The 27,749-nt window shown below is 45.2% G+C and overlaps 1 protein-coding gene across 5 annotated transcripts in view; it reads left to right on the top strand.

Moving 5' to 3' along the window:
• hdac5 (histone deacetylase 5) overlaps positions 1-27,749 on the top strand; it is a 120,834-nt gene that overhangs the window by 32,041 nt on the left and 61,044 nt on the right. Inside the window, exon 3 of one of the 5 annotated variants that reach the window (XM_061711057.1) lies at positions 7,393-7,461. The exons of 2 other annotated variants lie outside the window; for them this stretch is intronic. In XM_061711057.1, coding sequence (XP_061567041.1) covers positions 7,393-7,461 — 69 coding nt within the window. Of the gene's footprint in view, positions 1-6,232; positions 7,462-27,749 lie in introns of those variants that run through there. 2 more of the 5 variants (XM_061711056.1, XM_061711055.1) reach the window with 2 other exon arrangements.

Here is a 27,749-nt window from a genome sequence, read left to right as displayed (position 1 = left end):
AACAGCCCTGTAACAGCCCTGAAACAGCCCCGAAACAGCCCAGAAACAGCCCCGAAACAGCCCTGTAACAGCCCTGTAACAGCCCTGTAACAGCCCTGAAACAGCCCTGAAACAGCCCTGAAACAACCCTGAAACAGCCCTGTAACAGCCCTGTAACAGCCCTGTAACAGCCCTGAAACAGCCTTGAAACAGCCTTGAAACAGCCCCGTAACAGCCCTGTAACAGCCCTGAAACAGCCCCGAAACAGCCTTGAAACAGCCCTGTAACAGCCCTGTAACAGCCCTGAAACAGCCCTGAAACAGCCCCGAAACAGCCCCGTAACAGCCCCGTAACAGCCCCGTAACAGCCCCGAAACAGCCCTGAAACAGCCCTGAAACAGCCCTGAAACAGCCTTGAAACAGCCCCGAAACAGCCCTGTAACAGCCCTGTAACAGCCCCGAAACAGCCCCGTAACAGCCCTGTAACAGCCCTGAAACAGCCCCGTAACAGTGCCAAAACAGCCCTGAAACAAATTATTATAATGAAACAACCGAATTTAGTATTTCTGCTGCCATTGTCTCCTATCTTGTCGTTGTGACAGCCGCGCGTCTACACTGTCAGGGGTGTGACTTTGATTAACAGCTCATGAATCAATCAGATTGGATGAAGAATGACAGAAAACACGCTGATTGGCCACGGAGGAGAATCTTTGAGTAACCAATTAGAGACCAGCATGAAGTCACATGGAAGAAAAGTTTAAGAACATACAATACACACTCATTTGGCCATTGAAACCTATGTATTTCAGTCTGCACAAAAAACAACTCTGAATAAACCCAGTATGGGATGGGAAGGCTTGGAAAATTAAGTCAGACACATTTTATGAGTGCACAGATGTGATAATTACTTTCTATTACGTAATTTATGTGTACTGTGTCTATAATTTTCCCTGTAATTTTAATGGGGGCGGCGCCCTAGCGCCCCCTATTGACAAGCCGCCACTGTTGCAGAGTGAATGTTAGATCACTGCTTGGTGAGAGGGCTGTTCCCCGGAACATTTGTTTTACGTGTTCTGCATGCCCCGCCCTGAATTAGAAGAAACACCTGTGTGTTACTTGGAAGATGTTCCACTTGCTGGTTTTTGTGTGTATGTGTCGGAAAACCGTAAGTAAAAGAGCAAACACTGTACCAGACGTTCTGCGTGTCTTATTGATACAAGTTCACCACTCGGGTTACTACAGTATATGCTAATATGCAATTAGAAGTTGCAACAGATTAAGTTCACTTGTGCATGTGTGAGAACGAGGGTGAATGTGCCCTTTTTAAAGTTTAACAAACTTTATTAGGACCTGAGAGTGATTCTGTCAGAGAGGACGAGGTTCACAGACAGTGAAGTACAGAAAAACAGACAAAGAGGAGGATGCTGATGGATGTGGTGTGTGTCGTTGATGATGCAGTGGCGTTTGTGTAGTGGTGTGTGTGCTTATGTGTACAAGTACAAGTTGAGACACTGACTGCAACCATAAATTCTGGCTGAAACACACTTACTAACACACGTACTGGGATGTTGGGTCAGTGTCATTAAGCAGACCTCCACCAGTGACTACGTTTACATTAGGGGTGTAACGATACACTAATCTCACGATACGGTACGATACACGATATTGAGGTCATGATAACGATAACGATACGATATTATAGCAGTATTTTTTTAACAACCTTGAATGAGGAACATATGACTGGAAAAAATTGTCTTTTATTTGAAAGACACAAAACACAAAACAATGCTGTGCGTTTGCCCTATTGTTCCAGTTTGTAATGCTTTATAACTGTTTAAGTTTTAAAGAGAAAGCCAGGCCAACCATTTTCCACAAACTGAACTAAAAGTAAATGTCAGGTTTGCATTATGGGGAGTTTTTCCTTGCCACTGTTTGGCTTTAGGCTTTTCTCCCACTAAGGGAGTTTTTACCTGCCATTGTTTATATAATAATTGCTCGGGGGTTTATGTTTATGTTTATGTTTATGTTTATGTTCATGTTCTGGATCTCTGGAAAGCGTCTAGAGACAACATCTGTTGTATTAGACGCTATATAAATAAAATTGAATTGAATTATGCATCTTCAGTTTCATACAAGTACAAATATTTAGCCACAAACTGAATAGTTTCCCTAATGTATGATTTGACTTTTTTCTTTTCCAGAAATTTAACTAAAATTTAATAAATAAATAAAAGTAAATAAATACATACAATTTTACATCATAAAAAAGATTGATTCATGCTCACCTTATAAGTGTAAGAGGAGATTTATTTTTGTTAAGAAGGTTATTTTGGTAATTCAGGGTTGATTATTTTATAAATCTATTCTTTCTATTCTGGTGTAAATCAGAGACTATAATGACACTAGTCAGTTTATCTGTAGTGATTAGTCTGTTTTAGATTGGGCGGAGTGATACGCCACAGTACGGCACTAGGTGCTGTGTTGATGTTCTAAAATCCTACACTGTTGAGGGACATTAAAGTACACTGGAACTCAGCAGAAGTTTCCCCGTGTTTATCCTACTCACCACCCCAAAAAGGTTTAATTTAATAAGGTAAGGCTTAACTCTACACCAGCCTTACATCAGTAAAAGTTCAGAGCTCAAAACCCTGCAAGAGTCCCGTGATCGGGACCAAAACGGGACTAGTTTCTTCTGAGCGGAGGAAGATTTTGGTCCACGGGTCGAGGCGCGGTCGGCACGTTACTAGTCAACACAATATATTAATATTAATAACCCATTATCGGGATACAGTTTGTCACCTCCACGACACGTATTGTGACGTTTTTGTATCGTTAAATTTCGTGGCACGATATATTATTACACCCCTAGTTTACATGCAGTCAAAATTGGGGTTACGGTCAATATTCCGGTTACTGAAACATTTGGAATAATCTGTTTCCATGTGTGAGCAACCAGGGTTATCCCTGTATACATGGTAATTGTAATCGGAGAACGGAGAACGTCAGGACGCAGTTCCCGTCATTCCTTCTTCTTCCTGTATCCAAATCCAAAACAACAACAATAACAGCAGCTCGGCAGATAATCGGACCCGCTGGTACCATTTTGTTTCTTGTCCCTGTAGTTGTCCTTTTCCAGCGTCTTCCAGCGGAGCTTGATCTGGTCTGGCATTCGTACAAATCCTGCTTCGCGCAACTTTTCGCTCACCTTTTTGTAAATCTGGCTATCCCGGTACTTTCTACCGTCTACAAATGCAGAAATGTTGGTAACCCTTTCTTTTACAGTACAGTAATAACCAGGTAATACCATGGTAATTACACAGTAATTACCTAGTAGTACCTTCTATTTACAAGGTAATTACATGGTAACTACCGGGTAATTTACCCAGTAAGTACTAGGTAATTATTATGTATTTTCTTGTACCATGTAATTATGTGTATTTACCATGTGATAACATGGTAAATACCTGGTTGTTTAAACTAAACTTTACTAGGTAATTACAAATACATTAGATGGGAACTATGAGGGAAATTACAGGTATTTACTAGGTGAATATTGGTAACTACCAGTCAATTTACCATGTAATTACTCTGAAATTACATAAATTATTTCTAAGTAAGTACCAGGTAAAGTATTTTTCTGCAACCTACCAGGAAATTATAACCTATATTTGAGGTAGTTACCAGCTAATTACACTTCAATGACCATGTAGTTACCTTGTATTTACTATACATTTCATGGATAACTACCAGGTATTTACCCATTCATTATTGATTTATGTATTATCAATGGATTGGTGCATGTACCCCCGATAAATGACTCTATTGACCTTGTAATTAACCTGATAGTTACCATGTTTTACCTGGTAATTGACAGGTACTTACCTTGTAGTTACTTGCCCAACAATTCTATTTCCTAAGTATTTACCCAATAAGTACAGAAATGTTTACCTGGCTCTTACTCAGTAATTAAAGTGAAACTGGACTGTAAAAGAAAGCGTGTGTTGTTTCCATAATATTACCTGGTAATTGTAGATTATAATTATAAAGATTTGAACAATTGGCAAAACGTCTGATAATTACCTCCCCTTTACCCCGCAATTAGAAAGTTGGACCACACCCCCTCACATATACCTCCTCACACACACCCCCTCACACACACACCCTCACACACACCCCCTCACATATACCCCCTCACACACCACCACCCCCTCACACACACCCCCTCACACACACCCCCTCACATATACCCCCTCACACACCACCACCCCCTCACACACACCCCCTCACACACACCCCCTCACACACACCCCCTCACATATACCCCCTCACACACCACCACCCCCTCACACACACCCCCTCACACACACCCCCTCACACACACCCCCTCACACACACCCCCTCACACACACACCCTCACACACACCCCCTCACATATACCCCCTCACACACACACCCTCACATATACCCCCTCACACACACCCCCTCACACACACCCCCTCACACACACCCCCTCACATATACCTCCTCACACACCCCCTCACACACACCTCCTCACATATACCCCCTCACACACACCTCCTCACACACACCCCCTCACATATACCCCCTCACACACACCCTCACACACACACCCCCTCACATATACCCCCTCACACACACCCTCACACACACACCCCCTCACACACACCTCCTCACATACACCCCCTCACATATACCTCCTCACACACACACCCCCTCACACACACACCCTCACACACACCCCCTCACACACACCCCCTCACATATACCCCCTCACACACACCCCCTCACACACACCCCCTCACATATACCTCCTCACACACCCCCTCACATACACCCCCTCACATATACCTCCTCACACACCCCCTCACATATACCCCCTCACACACACCCCCTCACACACACCCCCTCACATATACCTCCTCACACACCCCCTCACATACACCCCCTCACATATACCCCCTCACACACACCCTCACACACACACCCCCTCACACACACCTCCTCACATACACCCCCTCACATATACCTCCTCACACACCCCCTCACACACACCCCCTCACACACACCCCTTCACACACACACCCTCATATATACCTCCTCACACACACACCCTCACATATACCTCCTCACACCCCCCCACCACCTTGTAACAAATACGCCAAAACAGGTGATCTTTCAAATATTTTTTTTTCTTCAAAAGGATAAAGAAAAAAATACAAAGTTCTGTATAAAAACATATTGTACAGTGTAAAACGTATTGCATAGTGTAAAACATAAAACTAGGCACAGGGTTGAAAATATAGGCACATTCAGTCAATCAATGCAAGGAATAAAAAATACAGTGCATTCAATAACGATATAACAACATATTTAGATCTCAAACTGGCATGTCAAGGACCCCAGTATTACCTGCATTTGGCCATCACCCTTAATCTCAATCTTTTTCCCAGAGATCCTCACAGAAACAAAGATTTGAGACATGTAAACAACAAAAACACGGGGCGAACCACAATAAAATAACTTTTCATAAGTTTTAACACTAACGCTGCTCCAGAGTTGTTAAAATATGCAATCAAATGATTCACTTGTCATATTTTGTTTTGAAACTTAGTTTGAAACCTCCACCTCACCCCTCCACCCCTCCACCCCTCCACCCCTCCACCCCTCCACCCCTCCACCTCACCCCTCCACCCCTCCACCTCACCCCTCCACCCCTCCACTCCTCCACCCCTCCACCCCTCCACCCCTCCACCCCTCCACCTCACCCCAGAGCTGGAGGCAACTCCTTCCTATTTTTAACTTTGGCTCCTCCTCCACACTGGCAGGCTATTTTCAGCTGCAATGCCCCCCCATCTCCTTCTCTTCTCTTCTCTTCTCTTCTCTTCTCTTCTCTTCTCTTCTCTTCTCTTCTCTTCTCTTCTCTTCTCTTCTCACATCATCATGTCTCAGACAGCAGTGTAAGAAGGTAAAGGAGGAGAGAACATGTCCTGGTTTCCTCCGCTCCTCCATGTGTGTTTTGACACCCGCTGAAATAAAAGGAGCTGTTGTTGACATTTCTCTTCATCCGTCTAACTTCCTTCCCACCCAGTAATCTACTTTCAGCCTCCTCCCTCCCTCCCTCCCTCCCTCCGTCCGTCTCCCCTCTCCCTCTCTCTCACTCATTCAGCTGCTCAAAGAGAAGCGTTGCAGACACACACACACACACACACACACTTGTCCGTGATCATTAGACGGTGAACTAGCCGTCTGGCCGGCTACTGTCAGTCGCCACACCGAGCTCTGCGAGCGTCCTTCTCAAGTGAGGGATAGGAAGAAAAGAAAAGCACGCAGTCCCCGCTCTGGGTTTTCTAGGAGGATTCTAAACTCCCAGCTTGTCGTCTTTTTCCCAGCTTTCCTCCCTCCATTTCCTCCTCTCTGTCATTCTCCCAGCACTTGGGTCTAATTTTGGAAACATGGAACCTCGGGGAGCGCTCTCCCTAAGCTATTTACGTCCTTGCTTCTCCTCCTCCTTTTACTCCTCCTCCTCCTCTCTTCTCCCTCTTGTCGGCCAGGGGGGGGAAACGGCAAGAGGATCCTTTAATACAGCCGAGCAGAGGAATTTAACTGCTACTCCGTCGGCGTATTTGTGTTGTTAGTGGTGGAAGTGAGCGAGCGGCTCCGGCGGCTCCGGCTCCTCCTGCACGGGCCGTAACTGCAAAGTAACTACATTTCAGCGACTCCATCCCGGTTGGGATTCCGCTGGCCGTCCCCACCCTGAGGATTCAGTGCACCGGAGGAAAGTAACTTTAAATGCACACTGGTACCGGCCAGCGTCGCTTCATCAGGAGCCAGCGTCAGTGTTTGTGCGTGGATCAGGACTCGGGGAGATCAACACCAGCTTGTATTTCCTCCTTTACCTCCGCTGTGGCCAGACTTCCTGGAATCTGCAGCTACAGCCAGCGTTTGTGAGAGGATTCTGTCTGAGGTGCAGCGGTCATCACCGCTGAAGCTGGACAGATCTGCAAGTGCTCCAAAGAAGCGGGAGGGACGGACGCTGCCGTACCTGCAGAGCCACCGACAGGATTACACAACAAAAGCACACAGAGTTCTTTATGGAATTTTCGATTGAATTCAATGTAGCTTTCTGTGCTGGATTTCATCTGGAGCACAGAAAACATTTGCTTGCTTGAAAGTTTTCACTGTAACTAGTTATCAATGTTTTTTTGGGGGGTGAAATTCCCAGCTAAGACATGCTGGTGTCTCTAAGGAATAGCTGACTGTTTTATTTCTTTTTTTTTTTTCTGAAGTGCCAGCTTTCGTACTGGCATGCTGTTACATCCCACGGTGTCAGGATTGTGCGCCATGTTGCAGACCATTTATGAGACTGAGTCCTGTTTTTCCTCTGCAAGCACAGACAGCCATCACCAGCCCCTGCAGCTCCTGAGTGGTAAAGGGGGCTCCGGCTGTGCCATGCCCAGCACCGGTGAGTCATCTCTGGGAAGAGAGGGGAGGACGGGGGGGGGGGGTGAGGGGGAGGCTGGGGCTCGCTCAACTTAATCACTTAGTTTTATTGTAATCAAGCTTTTTGCTTTGTGTTTGTGCTCACATGTGTGGTGGATGTTGAGGACGGCTGAGCAGGGAGCTGCAGGGTCAGACGTGGAGGTTGCAGGGGTGGGGTTGCAGACGGAGAGCCGTCACACAGGGATGCTGTACGGCCTCGCTTCATTCAGCTGGTATTATTAAGATATTGCAAAGTTGATAACTGAAATGGGTCCGTGTTATCAGCACGAGCAGCAGCTGCCGCAGTGTCAGGAGCAGAGACAGAGAGGCCATGCAGGACTGTCTCAGAAAATTTGAATATTGTGATAAAGTTCTTTATTTTCTGTAATGCAATTAAAAAAACAAAAATGTCATACATGCTGGATTCATTACAAATCAACTGAAATATTGCAAGCCTTTTATTATTTTAATATTGATGATTATGGTTTACAGTTTAAGATTAAGATTCCCAGAATATTCACATTTTTTGATATAGGATATTTGAGTTTTCTTAAGCTGTAAGCCATGATCAGCAATATTAAAATAATAAAAGGCTTGCAATATTTCAGTTGATTTGTAATGAATCCAGAATGTATGATATTTTTGCATTACAGAAAATAAAGGACTTTATCACAATATTCAAATGTTCTGAGACAGACCTGTATGTGTCTGTCCAGGTACAGCTGGACGTCTGTCCAGGTACAGCTGGACGTCTGTCCACAATCACACACATAACAGGCAAGTTGGCCAAAATGTTAGAAATCCAGCATAATATGGAGCTGACAAATCATTGATTTTGATTGATTTTGAGTTTTTATTTCGGTCCATTTGGATACAACATAATACAACATAAAAATAGTCCAATATTTTAAATGGCACCGAAAAGGTTTAGGCTGAAGCCAAGGCTTATTATGACTACCCTTTTATGGACCTCCACTCAGGAGGTTTCATACAAAACAAAACTAATCATTTGGGTTCAAACATTGAAAAAGAATGGATATATTGGACAAGTAACAGAGGTATCTAGACAAGAAGCAAAGACAAAAAAACAAAGACAAAAACTAAACAAAAAAACATACTATAAATTGCAAGGAGTGATGAATGAAGTGGTTTTTGGCTAGAGACTGTACAGCTCTCATTGATCCATCTAGTAACTTTATACTAGGCTGAAAAAAACGATTTTTTCCGATTCTAAATCGATCCTCATATTAATTCCTAAATATCAATTTGCATGTCTAAAGATCGATTATTTTTTTTATTTTTTTTACATTACAACTTTTGGTATTTTTGTGTTCATGCCCAAAAAAGGATGTATTGTTGGACACGATATTTTTGCCTTAAAATATTTTTAAAGGTATGAAAACATTAAAGTTTTCAGTTATAATTGCATAAATTGTCTATATTTCATTACTTTACATACTGTCTTGGGGTTACATTTGCATAAAATGATAAAAACCAAATTCTCAAAAATTAAAAACCGAAAAAAGACCCGAAATGGAAAAAATAAAAACAGAATGTGGGAAAAAATAAAATAAAAGTAAATAAAATAAAAACAATTTCATCCGTCTCTGTTTCCTCCCTGGATCTGTTTGTTAATTCTGCCCCTCGATGTTTCTGTTTCAGTTCTATCAGCATTCTGGGAGCTGATTGGTCCTTACAGCATCATTAGCTGCAATACTTGCTGTTGAATCTCAATATAATACTAGTATTAATATGTTGCAGAACTACAGTCATATAATTCATGCAACAGCTGAAAAAACTGTTTTAATAACACTAACCCAAATCAATATCGGAATCGAATCGGATCAAATCTTGATAATCGATTCTGAATCTTAAGAATCGGAATTGAATGGATTCTTGACATTTGAATGGATCCCCAGCCCTGCTTTATAGTAGTTTATTTTGTGTTTATTTCCTTCATTCACATCCTGAACATGACCAGCAGCAAAAAGGTTGTCGGGCAAAAGCCCACACTCTTCTAATTCATGCTCCTGGGAACTTTTAGAGTTAGTTTCTTTATGACTGGTTGGAGACGAGAGGGATTCTCGTCTTTTGATGCCTTTAGAAGATTTTTTATTTATTTTTTTGTGATTCTTTGGAAATAACTGATTACAATCTTAATGTCAGGCCTTAATCCTGCATCTTGTTCTGTACCGTATGAAATGTTTGATTTTCACCTTCGGTGTCCATAAATCATTCATCCCTCGTTCACACCCGCTTCGTCCTGTTCATGGACGCCATGAATGGAAGGTTTAAAAAAAAAAAAAATATTATGTATACTTCCTGCAAATGGCAGTCGTGGGAGAGTTTAAGAAGACGACACAGCCAGTACTGGAGTTGAGGGGGGATGAGGGGGGATGGCATCCCCCCCTGAAATAAAAACGGTCCAAATCATCCCCCCTGAAATAAAAACGGTCCAAATCATCCCCCCTGAAATAAAAACGGTCCAAATCATCCCCCCCTGAAATAAAAACGGTCCAAATCATCCCCCCCTGAAATAAAAACGGTCCAAATCATCCCCCCCTGAAATAAAAACGGTCCAAATCATCCCCCCTGTAAAACTGCCATCCCCCCTTTCCATCCCTTATGTCATTTCATCAATGAATGTGGTTTTACTGCTATTTCAACATTTAGAGTCATCACCAGAAAAATAACACCAGAAAAATAACTTATTTGAGATTTTTTTTACCTGTTTCAAGTAAATTTTCACTTGAATTAAGTAAGAAAATCTGCCAGTGGAACAAGATTTATCTTCTTATTACAAGCAAAAAAATCTTGTTCCACTGGCAGATTTTTCTACTTATTTCAAGTGAAAATCTACTTGAAACAGGTGAAAATTGTTGTTTTTTCCAGTGATGAGTCTTGTTTTAAGTATAATGAGATTTTTTTTTACTAAAATGAGACATTTTAACTAGAAATAAGACGGATATTCTTGTTAAGATTGTGAGTTTTTGCAGTGATCCATGTTACTTATCCTGTGAAGGACAGAGTCATATTGATAAGTTCAGAAAAGTGTTTTTTATTGTTGTGTTTTGATGTATTTGATGTAAGCCCAGTGGATATTTAAAGCTTACAGAAGGCTGCATTTAACTGCTGCTATGTCATTCCTGCAGTATTTCTGCAGCTGTTTTAGTCACTGCTATTATTTGTAATATATTATATTATTTGCAATCAGCACAAATTATCTGTCCCCATATGATACAATCCACCATCCCCCCTGATTGTTTTTTACAACTCCAGTACTGTACCAGCCATCACCTGAGTCTCTCAGAGACGTCTTGGTCCTGAAACAGCGAGGGGACGGGGCTCCTCGGTGCAGCAAGGGCAGGTCTTCCTCGTTTCTGCTGCTGCAGCCACTAAAGCAGCGTCTCCTCCGAGCTGACGTTCCCTCTGCAGCCACTCAGCAGCAGCATCAGCTGACCCCAGACCAGATGGGGCGGGGCCAGACTATTTAGGGACATAAAAGCAAATAAAAAGACTTTTAAAATGGACCCTGAAAGGCACAGGCTGGTCGGTGCGATGAAGCTAAAGCGTGATCTGGTTTAAGAAGACGTGCAGCGGCATGCAGTCAAACCAATGACCTCTTGTGATCGTTACAATCTGAATAAATCTTCCTTGCAACATAGGAGGCAGGCAAAACAAAAAACCCCAGACAAAATCCTTATCCTGGTCTAAATTGACTGTGGATTTAGCAGCTGTTTCCAGCAATACTGCATGCAGCTCTGCAGCTCTAGCTCTGCAGCTCTGCAGCTCTGCAGCTCTACATGCAGCTCTGCAGCTCTGCAGCTCTACATGCAGCTCTGCAGCTCTGCAGCTCTACATGCAGCTCTGCAGCTCTGCAGCTCTACAGCTCTGCAGCTCTGCCTGCAGCTCTGCAGCTCTGCCTGCAGCTCTGCAGCTCTACATGCAGCTCTGCTGCTCTGCAGCTCTATAGCTCTGCAGCTCTGCCTGCAGCTCTGCAGCTCTACCTGCAGCCCTGCTGCTCTGCTGCTGTGCAGCTCTATAGCTCTGCAGCTCTGCCTGCAGCTCTGCAGCTCTACATGCAGCTCTGCTGCTCTGCTGCTCTGCAGCTCTAGTTCTGCAGCTCTAGCTCTGCAGCTCTACCTGCAGCTCTGCAGCTCTAGCTCTGCAGCTCTACCTGCAGCTCTACATGCAGCTCTGCAGCTCTACCTGCAGCTCTGCAGCTCTAGCTCTGCAGCTCTACCTGCAGCTCTGCAGCTCTACCTGCAGCTCTACCTGCAGCTCTGCAGCTCTACCTGCAGCTCTGCAGCTCTACCTGCAGCTCTGCAGCTCTACCTGCAGCTCTACCTGCAGCTCTTCAGCTCTGCAGCTCTACCTGCAGCTCTGCAGCTCTACCTGCAGCTCTACCTGCAGCTCTGCAGCTCTACCTGCAGCTCTGCAGCTCTACCTGCAGCTCTGCAGCTCTACCTGCAGCTCTACCTGCAGCTCTGCAGCTCTGCAGCTCTACCTGCAGCTCTGCAGCTCTACCTGCAGCTCTGCAGCTCTACCTGCAGCTCTGCAGCTCTACCTGCAGCTCTGCAGCTTTGCCTCCAGCAGTCATCCATTCATTTACAGTCAACAAAGAGCTGCACTTGTCTGACCTTTTTCACCTGCTATTTTTAAAACTAATTGAAAAGCATTTTCAGAGCAACACAAGTGTGACGGTTTGCACTGTTGCCTCTAGGAAAGGTCACATGTGAGTCCTCCATGGAGTTTGCATGTTTTCCATAGTGTGAGTTTCTCCAGGATCCCAGAAACCTCCAGAGCCGGTGTATGGAAAAGCAAACCACTCATTAAAACTTTCCACACCAGCTTTGCATTTTTTTGTTCATTTGTGTTGCACTCGCCAGTGCAAAACAGAACTTCCAGGATTTTTATCCAGCGGTCTTCTTCCTCCGATCAGCTCCAGGTGAGCCGGCGTATTTCCCAGCGTATTTCCCAGCGTTGGTTCTGAGAACTTTGTCCAGAACTTCATGACTTTACTGTCACTGGTGAAGGTGAAACAGGTGGAACAATCAAACTGATACGAAGGCCGGCCCCGCGCTGGGAAATACTCTGATCAGAGGAAGAGGACCGCTCTATAAAATACTCTAATTACATGAAAGAGTTCACTGTAGTTACAACATACAGGACTGTCTCAGAAAATTTGAATATTGTGATTTTCTGTAATGAAATTACAAAAACAAAAATGTCATACATTCTGGATTCATTAGAAATCAACTGAAATATTGCAAGCCTTTTATTATTTTAATATTGCTGATCATGGTTTACAGCTTAAGAAAACTCAAATATCCTATCTAAAAAAATTTGAATATTCTGGTAATGTTAATCTTAAACTGTAAACCATAATCAGCAATATTAAAATAATAAAAGGCTTAGAATATTTCAGTTGATTTGTAATGAATCCAGAATGTTTGACATGTTTTTTTAATTGCATTACAGAAAATAAAGAACTTTATCACAATATTCTAATTTTCTGAGACAGTCCTGTAGACCACCACACAAGCTCATTCCTGGGAAACAAACTCTTTATGGTGACCATAAAACTTACTGGGTGACCTTAGCTTGCAGAAATATCAATATTTAAGTTAAGTTAAAATGTAGTTTTAGTTAAGTTGAGTTAGGACGTTTTTAAACTGTATCATTATTTGCTTTTCTGAACCAGAGGCAACGAAATTTCATTTCCCAGTGTGTTACATGTGTCCTGAAAATGACAAATAAAAACTATCGTATCGTATCACTTCTCTTCTGGGATTAACAAAGTGACTAACGTGGTTTGGTAACATTGCTAACAAATGATGTTTTTTAATTCGGAATTAATTATTCAGAATTAAACTATTTTCCTTCCAGTTTACATGGAAATAGTAATTCTGAATTAAGGTTTACATGGAAAACACGTTTGCTGGTCTTTCTCCAATTCCTCTCCAGGTCTGGGGGTTGGGAAGGTTCTGATTGGATAGGGGGGGACCGGAAGTTAAACTACCGGAAGAAAAACTAACTTAGCCGCTACAACTTTGAAAAGCTCACAATTTTGATGTTTCCTGTTTCCATCTGTTCTTTTAATTATTTCTATTTGTTAAAGGAGCTTGAGGCCGGATTGAGGCAGGATTTATGAAAAAAATTCGTAAACGTTTTAAGTTTTCTAGTAATAATGTCAGATGAAGCGTTCCAAACCCAAAAGAATGATCCTCTAGTGTATCTCTCCGTTACCTTGAACAGGCTGTGTGCTGCAAAATGTGCTGCAATTCGGTCCTGAATTTCCCGCGCTGTCCTGCGGATGTGACGTCACATGACGCTGCATGCACGTTCTCCCCGTTCTCCCGTGCCGGCTTCACTGTTGGCTGCAGTACCCCCGACGGCCATCGTGGTGAAGGGTGGCGCTAGAGAGTCTCATTTCTTAAAAGGAGCCTCAAGCTCCTTTAAATAAATGTCTCTGCTCTTGACCAGCGTTTACTGCTGCTGCATCTTGAAACTTTGTTTGGAAAACCAGCCCAGTGGAATATAAGGTCATGGAGACAGACGGGGGAGGGAACGAGCAGAAAGAAAGACCGGAATTAATTTAAAAAGGAATGAGTGTTTACATGATCTGGAATTATATTAGTCGGATTTAAAATCGGAATAAACCAGACACTTACTTCGGAATTAAGTTTAATTCAGAATGGCCATTTTCATTGGGAATTAGGTGTTTACATGGTCATTTTTACTCTTTTTAAATCAGATTTCATTTTAATTCTGAATTAAAGAGGAATTAAACTTCCCATGTAAAGGAGTGTCTAGTTGGTGAACACTTTGGAGTTTTTATGGTATAAACTGCTCGGAATAATTTTAAATCTTAAATCTTGAACATGTACCAAAAGATTCCAACTACATATTTGTACATATCTTTATTCCCCCACTGAGGGATGAACAAAGGACTATAATCTAATACAGTCATCGTACCATTTTTACCGTACTCTTCCTCTCCGGCCTGCTCTGTCGTTCCCTCACTCCTTCTCTTTTTTCTCTTCAACTAGGTTAAGTACACAGCCCCAGCGCTGACGTCACCGTACCTATTTTCTCTTAGCAATGCTGGACAAACAAGACAGGGGAAGAGAGAAATGAATTTCCATAAATACCTTCCTCCAGCAGTGTTGATGGTGGAGCAGCAGGGATGAGAGAGAGAGGAGGATGGAAAAGCAGCAAAGTCCATTTGAAAAAGGCTCTCCCTGCACTCGTGTCCTAGGAACACCCGGGTTTCATGAAGGTTTCTGCTCTGGTACTGGTGAGGAGAGTCAAAGTAAAACCCTGGGTCAGCTGGAGTCTGATAAAAGCCCTAAAGGCCCAGCGTATGAGGTGGTGGCCCTAGCCCGGGTGGACTAGCCCTGGTGGACTAGCCCTGGTGGACTAGCCCTGGTGGACTAGCCCTGGTGGGCTAGCCCTGGTGGACTAGCCCTGGTGGACTAGCCCTGGTGGGCTAGCCCTGGTGGACTAGCCCTGGTGGGCTAGCCCCGGTGGACTAGCCCTGGTGGACTAGCTCTGGTGGACTAGCCCTGGTGGACTAGCTCTGGTGGACTAGCTCTGGTGGACTAGCCCCGGTGGACTAGCCCTGGTGGACTAGCCCCGGTGGACTAGCCCTGGTGGACTAGCCCCGGTGGACTAGCCCCGGTGGACTAGCCCTGGTGGGCTAGCCCTGGTGGACTAGCTCTGGTGGACTAGCTCTGGTGGACTAGCCCTGGTGGACTAGCCCTGGTGGACTAGCTCTGGTGGACTAGCCCTGGTGGACTAGCTCTGGTGGACTAGCCCTGGTGGACTAGCCCTGGTGGACTAGCCCTGGTGGACTAGCCCTGGTGGACTAGCCCTGGTGGACTAGCTCTGGTGGACTAGCTCTGGTGGACTAGCCCTGGTGGACTAGCCCTGGTGGACTAGCTCTGGTGGACTAGCCCTGGTGGACTAGCTCTGGTGGACTAGCCCTGGTGGACTAGACCTGGTGGACTAGACCTGGTGGACTAGCCCTGGTGGACTAGCCCTGGTGGACTAGCCCTGGTGGACTAGACCTGGTGGACTAGCTCTGGTGGGCTAGCTCTGGTGGACTAGCTCTGGTGGGCTAGCTCTGGTGGGCTAGCTCTGGTGGACTAGCCCTGGTGGACTAGCCCTGGTGGACTAGCTCTGGTGGACTAGCTCTGGTGGACTAGCCCTGGTGGACTAGCGCTGGTGGACTAGCTCTGGTGGACTAGCCCTGGTGGGCTAGCCCCGGTGGGCTAGCTCTGGTGGACTAGCCCCGGTGGGCTAGCTCTGGTGGGCTAGCTCTGGTGGGCTAGCCCCGGTGGGCTAGCCCTGGTGGGCTAGTGCCGGCCCACCGGGGGCTTCATGCTGTCCTCCTAGTAACAGTCTTCAACAAGATGTGATTCAGGAGACACTTTGGGCCAATCCCAATCCCCCCCTACTTTCTACCACTAGCCCTAAAAATGAAGCCACAGGCGTAGGTCCTTGTAATGTTCCCTAGGGATTGGGACACCACTTGCTACGTCACTGCGTGGTTTACGTTCGGGTACGTAAGCGACTGCGTAGTTACGTTTGCACAAACGTCACACCATATCAGGAAACCCAGAGATAAAAGCTGTTTTAATTTCAGCTGTAGCGCTGTTAATATACCACTTTATTAAGTTTTAATATTTTTTCAGGCGTAAAAGTAACCGTTAAGATCCCCAACCTGGGCTCAGTTTATCCAAATAACGCCTGTTAAGAAATTTGATCCGATGTTTTTGGAGATGAGAAGAGCCACCGGCTCGGGAGCTGATTTATGGTTCCGCGTTAAATCGACGCAGAGCCTACGACGTAGGCTCTGCGTCGATTTAACGCGGAACCATAAATCAGCCTTTATTCTGGCGTGATCTTCGCAACAACGAGCAAACGAGTGATTATGTACATTCACTGAGTGAATATTATGAAAGTAAAATATATATTTCTCGCTAGAAATGTAATCAAAACGCATTTTTATGCAGAAACTAACTCAAAATATTGATTTTATTCACTAAAAAATAAGAAATGTCCGACATGTTATTTTGTTAGATTCAGTCTGCAAATGATGACGTAGAGCATTCTGGGACATTTTTCTGGCCCTCGGTCGGTGAGTCAGCATCTGAAATCCCTCACTGTGAAGGGCTAGATTGATACACACTAGCCCTCGTTATGTCCACTAGCCCTAGATGCAAAGAGGAACTGGGACACCACTACCCTCACAGGAACGCGCAAAATTTAGGGGTAGTGAAGAAAAGTAGGACTAGGGGGGGATTGGGATTTTACCGGGGGTTGCCGTTGTGTGCACATCCAACATTGAGAGGTTTCACTGTGGACTTAACATACCGTATTTTCCTCACCATAAGGCGCATCGTTTTACGCACACCTTCAATAAATGGCCTATTTTAAAACTCTCTTTATATATAAGGCGCACCAGATAAGATACCGTACTTTATACCACGGCCTGTGTGAATACTCCATTCTGATTGGCTGGCAGGTGTAGGTTATAAGTGATAACCTACACCTAGAAAACAGGTTTGGTCAAATTGCCTGATAACTTTAATATCATTGCGCTGGATCAACTGCCAGGTGGTAACCACGGCAACGGAGATTCAGAGAAGAAGAGCCGGCTACCGCAGGACGGAGACATGAGGGATTTTGTCATTCTTTTTTATTTATTTGGTGAATTTAACAATTTTGATGACTGGGAGGCAGAAGAGGAGAGAAAAGAAAATAGGCGAGGGGAGCTGAGACTAGAATATCTCCCGTTGCTGAGTCGTATCTCAGGTCCGTCCTAGTTCCTGGAGAATCAACACTGTGTCCATTAAGGACCTTATGGGACGCTAGTGATTGTTCCAGGTATTAGTCAGACCCTCAGGTGTTACCAAGGAAACTGAGTTAGTTTGTTAAAAAACTTTGTAACTTACCAGGTTCTAACGGCTGCAGACGAGAGATTAAATAGTCGCTCAGCTGTGGTTGTTATAAAACTAATGATTTACACTGAAAACACATTAAAGCATGAAGAACTGATCTAATATTTATGTTTTTTGGTAAGTGGCCGTGGTATAAGCGGGATAAGAGGTGACATTAACATAAATATATGAACTTGGCGGTTCAGGCCCCGCGTCATCCATATATTTATGTTAATGTCACCTCGTCGGGGTTATCCCTTACATAGTGGCTGGGGTTGAGTTACATCTACCCAATGGAGCTGCGCTACAGGAAATGCTGCAAAATGCTACAGCAAATTAAAAAACAAACAAACAAGAAGTACTATACTGTAAGTCAAAACTTTATTAACAAAATAAAAAACAGCTTTCTGAAAACTTTGTTCAGTCCCAAAACAAACGTGAAGGGGAACTTTTCCAGTTCATCCTGAATCCCTCGTAATCTTCTTCTTCCGTGTGGGAATAGAACCGCTGGGCGAGTGCAGCATCCAGCGGTCCCGGCTCCGCCTGTCACAGTGGCCGTCAGCGTCGCTGCTGTCGTCTTGAACGTCTGTGACGATTCCTGCCGTTGTAAAAGCTCGGACCACGGTTGAGGCTGATAAATCAGCCCGGGCATCCAGACGGTGGCGTCTGCGCGGCGCTGCCGTCCCGTCTGGGTGAACGTGTTCCCCTTCCCCCGTCCACCGCTCCCACGCAATCCCACGCTGATAGCCTTGAGATTGAACTGGTAAACGTGTCTCTTTAAAGGGGATCTTTACACAAGTGATGTGGGACTGTAAAAACGTACAGCTTTTTAGCGCTGTTACTGCAGCAACACAAACTACAGTACCCAACATCCCCCAGACTACAAAAACAGAAATGACTGTAAGGATCCTACAGGACTGTCTCAGAAAATTAGAATATTGTGATAAAGTTCTTTATTTTCTGTAAATCAATTAAAAAAACAAAAATGTCATACATTCTGGATTCATTACAAATCAACTGAAATATTGCAAGCCTTTTATTATTTTAATATTGCTGATTATGGTTTACAGTTTAAGATTAAGATTCCCAGAATATTCTAATTTTTTGAGATAGGATATTTGAGTTTTCTTAAGCTGTAAGCCATGATCAGCAATATTAAAATAATAAAAGGCTTGCAATATTTCAGTTGATTTGTAATGAATCCAGAATGCATGACATTTTTGTTTTTGTAATTACATTACATTCCTCTTCCATGAGAGTGCTATGACTCTTTTTGCAAGCAGGGCCAAATCCAGGGCAGTGATTATTTTTCTATTTTTCTATCAGGATATGAACCTAGGATAAACAGTTTAGGGTCAAGAACAGGTTTTTACCTGGTATAGTCTCTAAAGCTTGTTTAATCTCCCAGATACAATGGAAGGACGTCCCGTCTCCTCTCTGCACCTGATGCTCGGCTCAGGGATGGAACCGTTACACTTATACATACGTCCTCATCAGCCAGTTATATTGCAGTGCTTTGAGACGGGGATTGGTAGTTGTGATGTCTAATCTACAGAGTACAGGGACATGCTGAATTTGAATTCACTGGCATTCACGGACTGATTTTGAGGATGAGCCATTGACTGCGTTTCCAGCATCAATAACCCTTTTAAAACCTGAATATTGGCAATAACCCAAATTTGCACGGCCATGTAAACACCAATAACCCCTTTGAATAACCAGAATTTGCTCATATTCGGGTTGTTAAAAACCCGAATATGAGCCCTGGGTTACTCCTTTTAAAACCTGAATATTGGGTCATGTAAACACCAAACAGAATATCCCCATCAAACGGAACAGGAATTTGTTTTCTGCACATGCTCTGTTCACAAGGAATCCTGGTCTTTTGAGTCCAGGAAGTTCTTCTAAACACGGAGAAACCAAGACCAGGAGGAGACTAATCCCTTCATAAATGTAATGAAGGATATGAACATTTCTGCATTTGTAGACGGTAGAAAGTACCGGGATAGAAGATTTACAAGAAGGTGAGAGAAAAGTTGCACGAAGCAGCATTTGTACGAACACCAGACCAGATCAAGCTCCGCTGGAAGACGCTGAAAAAGAAACACAACGGTACCAGCGGGTCTGATTATCCACCGTGCTGCTGTTGTTGTTGCAGTTTTGGATTTGGATACAGGAAGAAGAAGCGGAAATGACGGGAATTGCGTCATCACGTTCTCCGTGCGTTGCTGGTTTGATCCAGATATCCCAAATGATTAATCACCATGTAAACAGGGATAACCCTGTTAGCTCACGAATGGAAACACATTATTCCCAATGTTTCAGTAACCGTAATATTGACCTTAACCCCAATTTTGACTGCATGTAAACGTAGTCAGTGAAAACATCAGTCCAGCACTCGGCCCTGCATTCCTGCTTCTCTGTGTGTGCAGAGCAGAACAGAGAGGATGCAGCAATGCAGACATGGAATCCAGGTTTGGTTAAATATAAAATTTTTCCACTTTTAACAGCAGCTTTGCTCGTTGCAGAAATAGCAATGAAATATTCAGGAGTGACAGCCCCCCTTATTCACCAGCCCTCATGTGCATGTCCAATACTCACCAACAGTGTTGCACCATGGTCCTGCAACAGCAGCTTTAGATACCGGAGTAACCTCATTATCCTGCAGTCATCACTGTAGTCAAGGGACTTCTGGTTAGCAGTTGTCAGACAGTTGTCATCGTTACATTATGAAAAGTAACTTGTCACAGTTAAAGCAGCACTATGTAACTTTTCCACCTTAATCTAATATTTCATCATCATCATCATTGTGATGGTACATCAACTTCCAACAGGTTAAATGAACCTCTGTCATGGTCTGAGGGGTCTGTATCTCCTTCACTGGAACTATGTAACTTTGAGGAGCATGGTAGGAACCCTTCCACACTAAAAAACTACACATTTTTACGGCTTTGACTGCTTTACGGCATACGTCACTTCCCCCTCCTTCCCCATTCGTAGTGGAGACCAAAGCTGGGCGGGGGGTGGAGCGCAGAGCTCAGCAGAAGCTGGTGTCATGGCCCAAGCAGCGGAAAAACCCAAGAAAATAAAAGTTTTATCGGAGGAGGAGAAAAAAGAAAGCGAGAGAGTAACAAGCTAAATGCCCGGACAAGAATAAACATTGGCCCGGCGTTCACTCGCTGGCGTGAGCTGAAAGACGAGGAGGGATGTCCGACAAGAGAGACAGAATTGTTATGATACAAATGTAAATGTAGAGTTCTATGTTCAATAAGAATCACAATTAGAATGTTTTCTGTCACGGCTCAGACAGGACAGAGAACCCAAATGCACAACACCAGGCAGGATCAGAGTCCAAGAGGCTTTAATCTTTGTCAAAAGGCAGGCAGGGGTCAAACTGGGTAGTCAGGCCGATCAGGCAAACAAAACCAAAACGGGCAGGCAAAAATCCATAAACCAAGAATCATGCAGGGTTACAGGCAGGCAGGCAGGAACAGGACAGAAATCAGGAAGGCTGGAAAGCGAAGCAAAAGCACACGACAATCTGGCAAACTAGAAGGTGGAAATGGGCCGGTATATGAGGGGAACTGCTGATGAGGGAAACCAGGTGTGGCACTGAGCTGGGGAAGCACAGGTGAAGGGAATGAGTGGATCTCTGGCTGATTAGGGTGGCAGGATCTGGAAAAACAGGGGAGTGAGTTAAACAGTAAAAAAAACCTATCCTACACTGTGAAACTGTGACAGAACCCCCCCCTCAAGGGACAGATTCCAGATGTCCCAAAACCCCCCCACGGGTCCGGAGGAGGGCCCCGGCCAACACATAGCCAAAGCTCCGGGGCCGTCCTCGGTGCCGGGCAAACCGACGAGGCAGTTCGGAGGGTCGCCCTTGGGGCGTAACAGGCGGATCCGGGGGTCGGTCTGGGGGCTTGGCAGACTGGTCAGGGGGTCGGTCTGGGGGCTTGGCAGGCGGGTCAGGGGGTCGGTCTGGGGGCTTGGCAGGCTCGTCAGAGGGTCGGTCTGGGGGCTTGGCAGGCTCGTCAAGGGGTCGGTCTGGGGGCTTGGCAGGCTGGTCAGGGGATCGGTCTGGCGGCTTGGCAGGCTGGTCAGGGGGTCGGTCTGGGGGCTGGGTAGGCTGGTCAGGGGGTCGGTCTGGGACTGCGGCAGGCTGGTCAGGGGGTCGTCTGGGGGCTTGGCAGACTGGTCAGGGGGTCGGTCTGGGGGCTTGGCAGACTGGTCAGGGGGTCGGTCTGGGACTGCGGCAGGCTTGTCAGGGGGTCGGTCTGGGATTGCGGCAGGCTCGTCAGGGGGTCGGTCTGGGTTTGCGGCAGGCTGGTCAGGGGGTCGGTCTGGGATTGCGGCAGGCTGGTCAGGGGGTCGGTCTGGGACTGCGGCAGGCTGGTCAGGGGGTCGGTCTGGGACTGCGGCAGGCTGGTCAGGGGGTCGGTCTGGGACTGCGGCAGGCTGGTCAGGGGGTCGGTCTGGGGCTGCGGCAGGCTGGTCAGGGGGTCGGTCTGGGGCTGCGGCAGGCTGGTCAGGTGGTCGGTCTGGGACTGCGGCAGATCCATCCAGGATCGCCTCAGGAAGGGGAACAGAGACCACCTCCAGAACAGAGACCGGCGGGACCGCCTCAGGAACCGAGGGCTGCGGGACCGCCTCAGGAACAAGAGTCGGGGCTGACAGGAGGCGGGGAGCCGGAGTCGGGGCTGACAGGAGGCGGGGAGCCGGAACCGGGGCAGACAGGATGCGGGGAGCCGGAACCGGGGCAGACAGGATGCGGGGAGCCGGAACCGGGGCAGACAGGATGCGGGGAGCCGGAACCGGGGCAGACAGGATGCGGGGAGCCGGAACCGGGGCAGACAGGATGCGGGGAGCTGGAACCGGGGCAGACAGGATGCGGGGAGCCGGAACCGGGGCAGACAGGATGCGGGGAGCCGGAACCGGGGCAGACAGGATGCGGGGAGCCGGAACAGGAGCCGGAGCAGGAGCTGGAGCTGGAACAGGAGCCGGAGCAGGAGCTGGAGCTGGAACAGGAGCCGGAGCAGCAGCTGGAGCTGGAGCTGGAACAGGAGCCGGAGCAGGAGCTGGAGCTGGAGCAAGCTGGGGCTGGGGCTGACGCCTTCGTCGTTGCCTCCCCTGAGCCTGCAGGCTCCTGGGCCCACCCAGAGCCAGGCGTGTTCCCCAGAAAGGGGGAAGGGACTGGGGTGGGTCTGGGACCACCTCGGGAACAGCAACAGGCCGGAACTGGGGGCATGTCCCCGTCCCCTTCACCGTACGGTGGTAGAACGCCACTTGGTCCCCATAAAAAAAATCCCACAAATCCTCTTCCTTAAGTGGTAGGTCCATGTTGGCTGGGTTCAGTCTTGGCCAGATTGTACTGTCACGGCTCAGACAGGACAGAGAACCCAAATGCACAACACCAGGCAGGTCAGAGTCCAAGAGGCTTTAATCTTTGTCAAAAGGCAGGCAGGGGTCAAACCGGGTAGTCAGGCCGATCAGGCAAACAAAACCAAAACGGGCAGGCAAAAATCCATAAACCAAGAATCATGCAGGGTTACAGGCAGGCAGGCAGGCAGGAACAGGACAGAAATCAGGAAGGCTGGAAAGCGAAGCAAAAGCACACGACAATCTGGCAAACTAGAAGGTGGAAATGGGCAGGTATATGAGGGGAACTGCTGATGAGGGAAACCAGGTGTGGAGCTGAGCTGGGGAAGCACAGATGAAGGGAATGAGTGGATCTCTGGCTGATTAGGGTGGCAGGATCTGGAAAAACAGGGGAGTGAGGTAAACAGTAAAAAAAACCTATCCTACACTGTGAAACTGTGACAGTTTTCACATACAGGGGATTCGTCTTGGGTTCTAGTATTTTTCCTGAGAAAACTAAAATTGTGCAGGGCTGATCTGCAAAATATAAGCAGGGGTTAATTTGTGCCGGATCCTGCCGGAACAGGATCCGGCACCTCTCGATTTTGGCCTCCTTGTGTTCTGGGACTTATTTGGGCAGATCCGGCACCTCTCGTATATATATAAAACAATAATAATATAAAAACGTTTTTTTTTTATGTATAAAAAATAATTATATGCATAAATTCATTTACAGAACAAATCCCAAGAATTTCATGTTGTTTATAAAGATTTAACGTCATTTGAAAGAGTCGGAGATTTGTTGATGCAGAGTTGCATGATTCCTCAAAACGAATCAGAAAAGCAACAAGCGGCGATGAGGGCAGCTGCAGCGCAATCAATGTGATCCTCGCGCCGCGGACCACATACACATGAATGGATTTGTGTCGGTTGCTGTGTGGATTATGTTCTCACTACAAATAAAAAAACGGGCTGAAGCCCCCCCAAATTTGATCTCAGCCCCCCAAAATTAAGAGGACATTTTTCCCTTTCCAACGATACCAATATTGTGTTTGTACAATTTAAAACAGCGTTATTTTGGGGTTGATGCAGACGCGTTTCTCCCTGCACTGTGTCCAGCAATGTCCCGCCCACAGCACCATCTGATTGGTTACACACAGAGACAGGCACGGGAAACAGCCAATCAGCAGTGAAGGCTGTGCATGCTCTGTGCTCACACACAAACAGAGGAGCGGAGAATAAGTTTAGCCGGGTAGAGAAGCTCCAGAGCTATGTTTCCAAGGTAAGTTAAGGCAGCAGACACCCTATTATTGTTATTCTAGCTTTCCAAAGTGCACCAGATTCATGCATTTAAATGCATTATGCTCAAAAAATTTCCCGGGGGGGGAACGCGCACCCCCCATCCCAATCCGCAAGCACTACCGCTTTTGTCCAAAGGAGCCGCCAAACTCAACAAAAGCTGAAAGTTACATTGTGCTGCTTTAAATGGCCATTCTGACACGCACGGTGAGTTTTGTGCATCCCTGTTGCAGTGTTGTGTGTTTGAGTGCTCAACATAAAGGTGATGTGTCTAAATGAGTGATGTCACTTCAACAGACAGTCCTGTAACGCTGCGTTTTATGGCCTTTTATATTAAAAGGGTTTAAGTGTGAACATTCCTCTGACGTGAGCCTAAAAGTGCATTCCCCTGTTTTTGTACATCATGCATTTTTCAAATAACCACCAGCTGCTAATCTTGACCAGCACGTAGTGTCAGGTATTAAACTCTCCTAATCGTTGCTGGATCACAGCAGCTTTAAAGCAGCCATGTGGGAAATTCCTGCAAAAGACATTTTCAGTAGGTGGATTGTAGTGTGGAATTTCTGCAGATTTCAGACAGACCCGTCTGAAACATCTTGTGCCCAGTGTAATAATATCTGTGAATTAATTTCTCATTCATTGGTCATTACTAAATCCTTCAGCTACTATGATATTGGTAAAGATTTGGACATTGTTGATTGTATTTTTCTTAGCTGATTTGACGTGTACTGACGCTGTGATTTTATGATTAACAAAGTTTGATTGTTTAAATAAAGTTTTTGTTTTTTTTTAACTCCAATTTGAAGTCGACACTGAGGTGAATAGTATTGTTAATCAGGAAGTCAGGAGTTTTTTCACTTAGCATCATTGGGTTTTTGGAGACAGTGTGTTATTTCCACCCTGATCGTTGCAACAAAGATGATTTTTGATGCAATGGCCGAGGAGTGGACGTCAGAAATGTTAATTTTCTTGCACAATGACTATTATTTATCTGTCAGGTGGTCCGTGAAATTGTAAATGGAAAACAATATTAATTAAAAAAAAATATATTAATTCTTTGGACTCAATTTATTTTCCATTTACTATTCATTTTTGTGAATAATTTACCCATCAAAATTATGTCAAATGAGTGAGAGTGAACTTTGTAATATTAGAAGCCCTCTTGGCTTCCTATTGTTCATTTTTCATTGACTGTTTTTTGTTTTGTTTTTTTTTTTATAGCAAAAGGTGCAAATAAAAATAGACACTGGTGCAAATAAATAGCCTATATAGGCCCGTACTCTTATTTAAAAGCAAGGTGCAAAATAAAACAAACATCCCCAAAAGCAGTTGGTCCCCGAGTTGCTTCTTGGTTATAATGGTGGGACTGTGACAAAACCAGTTGAAAACCTCTGCTCTAATCCAATAAATGATGTATAGTGACTGATTTGTGATATTGTAATTAAAGGTTGTTGATCTTTTATGTGAATAGTTTTACTTGTCTGTATAAATGATGCAGTTTGAAGAGGGAACATGCAACAGAAACTGAATGTTAGAAAGCAGTGTCATTCTACCTTGATTTTTGATTCTGAATGCAAGTCATTCTGTAGTGTTTGCAGTTGCGGGGCAAAGATAAAAGTGAACATTTCTGACTGCTTGGGTGAAATATTGATATCTGGAGCAGGTAGTGCATGGGCTCATGGCTTCAGGCCAGCTAGTACGTGTAAAGTATGAATGAGAAACTGGATAACAACAAAATGTCATCTGCATAGAGGCTGATGTTGTGGTTACCAGGGAGTATCTTAAATGGAAGTCCAGAAGTCCAGACCTTCTTGGGGAGTTGGGCTCGTACATTCTCTTAATTTAGGGTGTCCATAGGACACAGACTACGTTTCCATCAGTCAAAATTGGGGTTATTGCTAATATTCCGGTTACTGAAACATTGGGAATATTCCGTTTCCATGGTAATTAATCATTCAGGATATCTGGATCAAACCAGCGACGCACGGAGAACATCATGACGCAATTCCCGTCATTTCTGCTTCTTCTTCCTGTATCCAAATTCAAAACAAATGCTGCTTCGCGCAACTTTTCTCTCTCCTTCTTTTAAATCTGTCTATCCCGGTACTTTCTACCGTCTACAAATGCAGAAATGTTCATATCCTTCATTACATTTATGAAGTGATTAGTCTCCTCCTGGTCTTGGTTTCTCCGTGTTTAGAAGAACTTCCTGGACTCAAAAGACCAGGATTCCTTGTGAACAGAGCATGAGCAGAAAACAAATTCCTGTTCCGTTTGATGGGGATATTCCGTTACGTTTACATGACCCAATATTCAGGTTTTAAAAGGAGTAACCCAGGGCTCATATTCAGGTTTTTAAAAACCTGAATATGAGCAAATTCGGGTTATTCAAAGGGGTTATTGGTGTTTACACCAATTGCCGTGCAAATTTGGGTTATTGCCAATATTCGGGTTTTAAAAGAGTTATTGATGCATGGAAACGCAGTCACATTTGTTGTTGAGTTTTATTAATTCATTTCTTACCGTCTTACATTTTGTAGCCTGGTTTCTCAGCTGAGTGATCCAGTCTCTGACTTGCAGATGTCATAGTGAAAATAGATGGGTATCAGCAGTCAACAGGCGTCTGAACAGAGCAAACATCAAAACAAAAATGCATCAAATGAGGAATTTTCCTAATCTTGACGTGATCATTTTGTGGCCCTGGTGTGTCTTTGCCATGTGTGAAGTGTGTGATCATTTCCATCAAGCCTGGAGGATTAAAACAGAATAAGGCTCAGTCTGTTTTTATAATTCTTTTACTTAATGCGTTGTGGCACATGAGTTTGTGTGCGTAACGGCAGCGAGGAACGGTCAGGACGGGTAGGATCCACCGAAGTGCTGCCTCAGTCTCGCCTCTTTGTCAGTCTTTGTGTCAGAGTGTGTTTACCAGACTATAAATGTCCTCCGTTTGACGTCAGACGCTCGCTGCTGTGGAATGCTGCCCTCTTGCCAAGCAGAGCGCTGTACACACACACACACACACACACACACACACACACACACACACACACACACACACACACACACACACACACACACACACACACACACACACACACACACACTCACAGACCGGCCTCTCACGTACACACACACCCCGACAGTGTGTGTGGTAGTGCGAGGGGAGACACATGCGTCACAGTGCAACGCCAGGATATTTGTTTAGGTAATTCAGATATGAGTGGCTGCAGACATGTACACACACACACGTACACACACACACACGTACACACACACACACACACACAGTAACACATACAGCCTTGTTTATCCCAACTCTCAGTTCTTGGGCTGTTTCAAAATATTTTCTTTGAACAGCATATTGACTGACCTGAGTAAATTGTCACAGACCAGTGAATCCAAAGCTCTGAAACTGCTGCTGTGTGTGTGTGTGTGTGTGTGTGTGTGTGTGTGTGTGTGTGTGTGTGTGTGTGTGTGTGTGTGTGTGTGTGTGTGTGTCAGGAAACGTGGATTAACAGAGGAAGACAGCTCTTCCTCACCGTTGAAACTCTGCTTGCGTCCTATTATATCGGTGACAGTCTTGGGCCAGACTTGGCTAATTCCTCCGGGACAGAGCTAACTGGCTCTGTTGGTGTTTGATTGGCTTAGGAACTATTTGGGATACAGA

Source organism: Cololabis saira, chromosome 21, assembly GCF_033807715.1.
Source record: "Cololabis saira isolate AMF1-May2022 chromosome 21, fColSai1.1, whole genome shotgun sequence".
Taxonomy (NCBI): Eukaryota; Metazoa; Chordata; class Actinopteri; order Beloniformes; family Belonidae; genus Cololabis; species Cololabis saira.
This window is presented reverse-complemented; position numbering and strand designations above follow the sequence as displayed.